This window comes from Episyrphus balteatus, chromosome 3, assembly GCF_945859705.1.
Source record: "Episyrphus balteatus chromosome 3, idEpiBalt1.1, whole genome shotgun sequence".
NCBI lineage: Eukaryota > Metazoa > Arthropoda > Insecta > Diptera > Syrphidae > Episyrphus > Episyrphus balteatus.
The window spans coordinates 29,546,574-29,555,376 of NC_079136.1; the positions used below are offsets into that span (position 1 = coordinate 29,546,574).

The window sequence follows — 8,803 nt, forward strand, 5'->3', positions numbered from 1 at the left end:
CAAACAAATTGAAAAGTGTAAACCCTCTTAGTGTAAACACTTCCTTACAAATAATTATTCTCACAAACAAGCCGCAAGCTGACTTCACTGCTACCGGCTAGCCGAGCAAATTACGCCGTCGCCGGCAACATTAGCCTAATTTTTTTTTGGCGAGGTCTTCGTCATCTTTTTTCATTCATTCGATTCCACCATCTTTTTCACGAAAGTTGTTCTTCCTTCGTGTTTCGCGTGTGTATGGGAAAAAAAATTTTTTCTTAAAAGCATAATTTAATTAATTTTAAAAAAATATTTGTTTCAATCTTTTTTTTTACTATATAAATAAAACCTTTCAAAATGTCGGACAATGAAAATGGTAATGATAATCGTAATGGTAATTCAAACGGCAACTACGATGAAGAGGTAAGTGCAAAAATAAAATTTAGAATTTTTTTATCTAAAATCTGTAAATTAAGTGCAAAATTGTTTTTCTTGTAAATTATAATTAATTATTAAAGTTTTGTTATTAAATTAAATTCAGTTTTTATTATAAACCTTGCTTAAATATGTAAAATCTTAAAAAAAAATGAAAATTTAACACAAAATGGCGGACTAATTAAAGACCACCTTTGCCGGCTTGGTCTGGTTTCATTTGTCGGCGTTACCTTTAATAAAAGACATTTCTTAAATAAATTATGTAAATTAATACTTTGTAGTCTTTTATTGAGTTGATTTAAGTATTTTTTTTGGGGTGAATCATGATGATGTCCTCATCTTCTCAAATATCTTTTTTTATTTTCTGTATAACAACTTTTTGAATGCAAAAAAAAGGAAGCCATTTTTAATTTCTACTTTGTCTCTTCTTTTTTTTATTCAATTCATTTAAGGGTATCACTGAACCCGAACACATGAGAAAACTGTTCATTGGTGGTTTGGATTACCGCACCACTGACGATTCTCTAAAAGGCCATTTTCAAAAATGGGGCAACATTGTCGATGTTGTAGTAATGAAAGATCCAAAAACCAAACGTTCGCGTGGTTTCGGTTTCATCACCTACTCGCAATCGTACATGGTTGACAATGCTCAAAATGCCCGCCCCCATAAAATCGATGGACGTGTTGTCGAACCAAAGCGCGCTGTACCCCGCCAAGAAATTGACAGCCCCAATGCCGGAGCCACTGTTAAGAAATTGTTTGTTGGCGGTCTGCGTGATGATCACGATGAAGCATGCATTCGTGATTACTTTAAGGATTTCGGTACAATTTTGAGTGTCAATATTGTGACGGACAAAGAAACCGGCAAACGACGCGGTTTTGCATTTGTTGAATTCGATGATTATGATCCAGTGGACAAAGTAGTGTGTAAGTATATTTTTTTTAATTACCTATAAATCATGCAAACTTAATTAGCAGCTTAAATAATTGAAATGTCTTTGTTCGGTAATTATTGTATCTATATCGGTTGACGGTAAACATGATTAAATCGAATTTAGGTGTTATCATTCGAAAAAAAATAACATTCATTTCGTTTTAATTATATTATATCTGAGCGATAGTATTAGCACAGCTGCGATGCATGCTAAGCAGCTGTTTAAAAATTTCTAAATTTGAATATTTTTAATCAAGAAATGATAGTACAGTAGACCTAGACTCTTACTCGGCTTGTTAGTACAGTCGATCGTAGCAGTCATTATTGATGTTCAAACAAGCACGTAGATACACCAACCAAATCAATCCTCCCTTAATATCGTCAACCAAGTCAGAGAAACAAAATACAGTGGTGGCCCAGTACAACGAATGATATAATGTCCAGTGTCAATTCTTTATATAGAAAATTCGTTAAATTGAAGACGTTTTTTTATACAAGTCCTTAGGTAAATACTATGTACAATTGTATTTTTTTTTTATTATTTTACTTCATACTCTACTTAAACGAGCAAAAAAGAACGCCACGAAACGTTAAACAACAAAAAATCCGTTTGATATTTTGAGCATCTGTTTGTTTGCATACCCAAAGGCAATTATGCAGGACATATGTAACAAAACAAGCGAAAAAAAAAAACACTTAAGTAATGGAAAATTGTGTTTGTATCTTCCAATATTATCATAAACATACGTACAAGAAGATATTAACACATTTATAGTCAAGAGTTTCTTTCGAATTTGTTTGTAAGTTTATTTGTTTTTATTTTCCGATTTTCGTTATTTGTTCGTTATATAGAACACTTTCTTAATGGACTTAAAAAGTGTTCGTAATATCGATCATTCGTTATATCGGCATTCGTTATACTGGATCTCTACTGTATTTTTATTTAGTGTAGAAATGAAATTCTTAGTAAAAGGCACCCGTCTTGTAATTAACACATTCTTTTTTTAAGAAAGGCTGCGTTCGTTTGCCTCAAACACAAACCATAACCGGTTTTTTTCTACTCGACCGTAGCTAGTAGCTATTAAAAGTACATGAAAAAGTTAAGGGTTGATTTCTCGGGAGCGAAACTGTTTGGTGCCTAAATTTGTATTTAAATTTACGGATAAATCTGCTTAAATGAGGTGTTATTCTTTTGTTAATTATATTTGTTTTACATTCCAGTCACCTTAAACAAAAAAATCGAAGAGCTGACCAGAATGCGTCGCTCGGCGACTAAAATAACTGCTGTTAAAAATGTGAAATTTGTATGGAAGTTGCCCATCGGGAACAGAATGTAGTCGCTCAGCGATTCGCTCAATAATTGATTTTTTTAAAGGCATTTTTTTTTTTTTTTTTTTGACAGTTCGTCGCGTGACTGCATTCTGTTCACTCATTTTTCGGCGATTTTGGAAAGCGAATTTTTCGACAGCTGTCATTTTAGTCGCTGAGCGACTAGCTCTTTGTGTCTTGCAAAATAGCTCAGAACTGTTTTTTTTTTGTAGCGTCTAGTATCCGGACACTATTAAATGGAATAATAAGAAAATTAAACATTTATTTGCATTTTAAAATATAATTATGATTATGAATACGATTTTCATGTACTTAAATATGCGCTTAACATAGAAAATATGAATTTAAAAGATGCATTTATAACTACATAATTTTAAAAAAATATTTATTAATTTTCTTTGAAAAAATCAGGAAGAAAAACTTTCAGTAACGTATAATTTTTTTTCCTTGCTTCCAAGGTGTTCCCAATAAAACATGCATTTGCATGGGGATCCCATCCCTAATTATGATTATATTGTTAGGCTCATCTAATGTTGTAGTAAGATCTTACAGATCTGTTCAGTATAGATCCTTGTCAAAAAAGTATTTTGTAAGTTTATTCGATTTCATACAATCGGAGAGTTTTTACCTGTGAGAGTACATCTCGAAGCATGATTCGTATGAAACTGGAGAATTTTCCGCGGCAAACTTGGTTTTAAACCGCTGGCACAACACTGCCACTGGTACCAACATCCCAAGCATACTCATACCACTGCAATTATTTGCGACCTAGGATGCCTTAAATGACTGGCCAATAAGCTTATACACAAATGAAAGACATTAAAAACGTACATTGACAAATAATCCTTTTCCAGATTTTCCCTAGGAAGCAAGAAAATTTGCCATTTCTCTGGAAAGATAAAAAAAAGGAAAAACAAATACCAAGCTTTGCATATACCAACCAAATGATAACCCTAAGTATGGGCCAATTGGGTGATGCTAAAACTACAAATAAATCAATGTAAATAAATATACAACTGTGTTAATTGGCTTTTAATTTTACATTCCGTAACACTTGGATAGCCTCACCGCTCACCAATAGTTCACTTTGAAATCCTCGCTCTTTTTTTTTTACTTTCTTGATGAGAAAAAACGTTCTGCTTTACCTACCCTAAATCCGAGAGTTAGTAGATCTAGAACAAATCTCGAGATTTATTCTAAATCTGATTCGGTAAATCTCGGATTTAGGGTAGGTAGATAGGTGAGACTACTACAAAAGTTTAACTTTGTTTTTGAAGTTAAGTTTTTTTTAACCAATAAATTTATCGTTTTCTCTACATTTATTATTGTACATAGTTAGAATGAAAGTTATTTTATTATTATGTATTTTCTTTTATTTTTTTGTGAACAAACAATTAAAGAGCTTTAATCACCGCCTATTATACTTTGAATGAACTCAGAAATAAGAACTTTCAAGGAACCGTCTAGAAATGAAATTAGAAAAAATTATAATGTTAATTGCTTGCTCAAAGTTCAATTTTTAGATTTTTGAACAAAAATAGCTAATTTGCATATTTTTATTTAATATATTTTTTTTTAGTGCAAAAGACCCACAACATCAAGAGCAAACTTTTGGATGTTAAGAAAGCCATTGCCAAACAGGACATGAGCGGTGGCGGCGGTGGTGGTGGCGGTCGCGGAGGTGGCGGCGGAGGCGGCGGTGGCCGTGGAGGCATGGGCGGTGGTCGTGGCGGAGATCGCCAAGGAAACTGGGGAGGTGGCGGCGGCGGCGGTGGTCGCGGCGGCCAAGGCAACAACTGGGGTGGCAACTCTGGTAACTTTGGAAACAATGGCGGTGGTGGCTACAACCAAGGTGGTAGCGGTGGAGGTGGTAACTGGAACAGTCAACCAGCACCATGGAACAACAATGCCGGTGGTGGTGGCGGCGGTAACGACTGGAGCAGTGGTGGTGGATCCGGTGGTGGATTTGGAGGTGGTTCCGGTGGCAACCAAGGCGGAAACTGGGGAAGCGGTGGTGGTGGTGGCGGCAGCGGAGGTAACTTCGGCAACGACTACCAACAAAGTTATGGAGGTGGCCCAGCGAGAAATAACTTTGGAAATAACAGAGCCGCTCCATACGGAGGTGGTTCCGGCGGCGGTGGTGGCTTCCACAAAAACGGTAATTTATTATTGTTGCTCAAATTCTATTTCAATTGTTAATCTAATTTTTCTTTTTTTTTAAAGCCGGTGGTATGGGTAACCAAGGCGGCGGTGGTGGTGGTGGCTTCGGAGGAGGCAACTATGGTGGTGGACAAGGAAACATGGGTGGAAATATGGGTGGTGGAAACATGGGCGGTGGAAACAGGAGGTATTAATAGGTAAGTTGCTTACACATTTACTTTTCTTCTTCTCTCTTATAAAAAAAGGTAGTTTTCGTTGTTGCAACAGAATGAAAATGAGACTGACAAGAATGTTGACCTAAAAATTATAGTAAATCAGATTAACTACAAAAGTTTCCAAAGTATTAAGTGTTTCTCCCAAAATTAAACTGTACAAATAAACTAATATCGATGAAAACAGAATTAGAAAGACTATAGTTGAAAATAGACAAGTTGTTATTCTATTAAAACAAAACAAAATGTGTAATGCGTGTGTTCGTGTATTTTCGAGTGTTATTACAAAGGTAGTAAACATTTTTTGGCTAAATTAAATAAAATTTTTTGTCCGTTAGAAAGGATATTGATAATTTTTGTTTAGTTAATCCAATTATCCGGAAAAAAGGTTTAAATTATCGAAAGGACCAAATTGAATGTAAAATTAAAATAAAAACATCAGTTGATTTTTATTTTTTTAAAGGCAAATTAATACTTAGTTCACTCAAAATTCTGTTTAAGAAAACAAAGTTGTTTCTATCACCGAATTGTCTTCTTTGAGTCTCATGACCTCAAAATTAATACAAATCTGAGCCTGTGCCGTTCGAAAAATTTCAGTGAAACTTTTTTTTTAATTTGTTGCCGATGACTGTACAATCTTTATTGGGGTTGTCTTTTTTGAGCTTTTCTTCCTATCGGTAGTCCCAGTATCACAATACTTTTTTAAATTCAATGACATGGTTTCTTGGTTTTGTTTACCCAACTGATTGTTCTCATTTTTTTCCACTAAATCACTTCGGATCGTATTCGACTGCTATCCCGAGCCATATGCAGCCCCTATTGATAATAACATCGACTTTAATGCAGTGTTCAACGATATGCTTCTACCTACTGCAAAAAACCGCAAAGCGTTCCTAAATTCCAAGATCTAATCCCGAAAAGGGTAGATAGTAAGATGTTTGACCAAAATTTTTCGAACAGTACTGTGCATTATTTCATAAAATTGTTTAAATTTTGTGTTTCCACTTTTCCTTCTTTTTAATTAACTGCCGATTGACTTTATTAATATTGCTATAGCTTTTTTTGTTTTCCTAATTTCATGTTTATATGTAAGTATTTCCAGGAGAAAACTAAGCCTTAAATTTATTTGGGAGATTCTTTCACTTCAAGTATTTTCGTTTGGTTGTCCGGAAGCATCAAAAATGCTTCTTAAAGCGTTCGTTTACCGCTAGATAACAGTTCCTAAAAAATAGAAATTTGAAGATAAAATAAAACGGGAAGCACACTCACTCAGGGTGAATGTATTATTTTCTAATTTGAAATGATAGTCTTACACACAAGCTTCCGAACCAAAACCGAATTGCCATTTTTTCTTCTGGCATCCGGAATATGAGAGTTCTTTCGGATTACCAAACGAAAACGCTACTAAACTATGAAATTATAATCTTCAATTGTTTGTACATGTTTTTATAACCTCAACAATTCCACAAAAAAAGTGAACCATTGTTTGTAGCACAAGTACAAAATATGTATTAAAAAAATCTTATTATTTCTCTTTTAGACATTTAAGTTAAGAAGAAAAACCAAAAAACTATATAAATTATAATTTACATTTTTTTCTTTTTACGAATATAGGTAAAAATGCAAATATACAGACAGAAGAATGTGACAGAAGATAGGCAGAATTCTAAGAAATAAAGAAAAAAAAATCAAAAAAACAAGCGATGAGGTAGATAACTGAGGAATTTAGTTCCTACCTTGACTAAAATACAAACAAAAAACCAAGAAAAGCAGAAAGCTAAATAAAATTTTACTGCGTGCGTAGCCGAATCATCATGATTAAATAATATTTATTACAAACAATAGGTAGTATGTAGTCCCATCATCTATCTTGTTTATTTTTTTATTAAAAAAATTTGCATTTATTTTCTTTTGACCAACTTGAGATTTTTTTAGAAAATTGAACTTAAAAATATAATAGTTTTAAAGCTTTTTTTTTAAAGAAAATATCAAACAAACAAAATACACATTATTTATATATAAATAAAAAATCATATATTTATGACTCTAAAACATAATTTTCCCTCCACAAAAATAACAAAAAACAAAATTAAGAACTTCTGTCAAAAATAGCGTTGATTTTTTTGTTTAAAATTTTATAAAAAAGAAAAAAAAAAGAATCGAGGCAAGAACGACATAATAGAAAACCGCTGTATTTCTGGTTTTACAGTTCGTCCACCAATAATATTAATCTGAATAAATAAGTACTATTAGTAAGACATTAATTACTACAACTATCTGTGTAAGAATTAATAAAACAAAAACAAAGAAAAAAATAGAAAAAAAACCAATGTAACATTTGTAGTTATTCATTTTTAAGCTTTTTTTTCGAAATTTTTTGAGCGAGAGGAATTTTTCAAATCTGTAATTGATGTATATTTTTTTTGTCATCATGAAATTAGATTCCTCGTATTTGCTCGTTAACGATTTTTCAGGTATATAAATTATTTCTTGTAGAAATTAATTTTAAGATTTGAAATGATTTTAAATCCCAGCAAAACAACCCACAGCCAGTGACAGTGAAAGAGACAGACAGAGAAAATGTGAGAGATTCATCAACAAGTAAAAAAAAATATGACGAGGTAGAGTCAGCAAACCAAAGTTTGTTCTTCTATCAAAAATACTAAAAATAAAATCATTTGAATAAAACAAAATTCAATGATGTTGTGAGGTAGTTAGCAGGAGCTTTACCAAAGTCGAGTTGGCAGATTTTTTGAATTTTTTATCAAAATGCAAAAATATGCAAAACAGCCAGGAAGAAAAAATAAAAACACAGGAAAACCAAAAAATTACTCTCAATTTTGTATCGACCGATTGAACTAATGAATTGCTTGTGTATGTATCTCGTTCCAAGAACATTTTAGGTTCGTTGAACTACTGCATGATCCTGATTGCCAACAAAAGAAAGGCGTCGTGAAAACAGCATCGCTATGCGTGCCTTCTGATGGTTCCTTGTTGGTATTGTTTTTGGAAAGAACACTCTAAGGACCGCAGCGTGGCTTGTGGTGAGTTTCAAAAACTAACTTTTACTTTACAGAGAGTGTCGCGTGCGTAATTGTCGTCTCCAACATGCTTTTGTTGTATTGATGATAAACTTCTTTTTGTGCATATTATATGATTTTAATAAAAATAATTAAAAAAAAGATTGTTTTGTTTGAATTTGTTTTTTTTTTTTTTACAGTGGATTAAGATTAAGAATTGCTTCTTGCTGGATTACATAATTGATTTTGGTGGTAGGTAATAGGAATTGCTCATTTTCGGCCCCGAGTGTATCAAATGAAAAGTGGCGTTGAGCGTTTTCAAAATCATTCAACATAAGTTCCGTTCCATTGGAGGTGGTAGTTTACCTATGAGTAGATCTAGTACTACAATTAACACATGATCTTCTTCTCCAAAGATCAGTTATACCTAAGGTACCCCTTTGCCTAAAACACCCGCAAATTTAATTTCAAATAAGTGGTAGTAAAACGAGAAAAGCGTTTGGCCAAACTAAAACGAAAGAATATTTTTTTGAGGCTCACATGTCACGTGTGTACATTCTAACGGCAAAGGTGCGTTCTTTTTCTAACAATAGTCAACGATCGTTGTTATGTCAAAAATTATTGTTGAAGTGCCATTGTTAGAAATCGTTGGATTTTTTACAAATCATTTAGGAACGATTTATTGTTAGAGATACTGTCAAACCATCAAACAAATTTCTTTTGAGAATACTTTTATT

At 33.0% G+C, this 8,803-nt stretch overlaps 1 protein-coding gene across 2 annotated transcripts; it reads left to right on the forward strand.

The window, feature by feature from the left end:
• Positions 1-158: 158 nt before the first annotated feature.
• On the forward strand, positions 159-8,182 carry LOC129915964 (heterogeneous nuclear ribonucleoprotein 87F-like). 2 transcript variants are annotated; one of them, XM_055995694.1, is made up of 5 exons: positions 159-399; positions 864-1,338; positions 4,254-4,832; positions 4,898-5,031; positions 7,940-8,182. In XM_055995694.1, exons 1-4 carry the CDS (start codon positions 334-336, stop codon positions 5,026-5,028), a joined length of 1,251 nt encoding a protein of 416 aa, XP_055851669.1. In that variant the 5' UTR covers positions 159-333; the 3' UTR covers positions 5,029-5,031; positions 7,940-8,182. The 2 variants fall into 2 exon arrangements, with proteins under 2 accessions (XP_055851669.1, XP_055851667.1); XM_055995692.1 differs by lacking the exon at positions 7,940-8,182 and adding an exon at positions 6,661-7,234 and having other exon boundaries at positions 160-399.
• The last annotated feature ends 621 nt before the right edge of the window (positions 8,183-8,803 follow it).

Excerpts from the sequence above, each read along its gene's own strand:
- LOC129915964 (XM_055995694.1), top strand. The coding sequence starts at position 334 with ATGTCGGACAATGAAAATGGTAATGATAATCGTAATGGTAATTCAAAC. Across the intron at positions 400-863 it reads ACGGCAACTACGATGAAGAG|GGTATCACTGAACCCGAACA; the intron begins GTAAGTGCAAAA and ends AATTCATTTAAG. Across the intron at positions 4,833-4,897 it reads TGGTGGCTTCCACAAAAACG|CCGGTGGTATGGGTAACCAA; the intron begins GTAATTTATTAT and ends TTTTTTTTAAAG.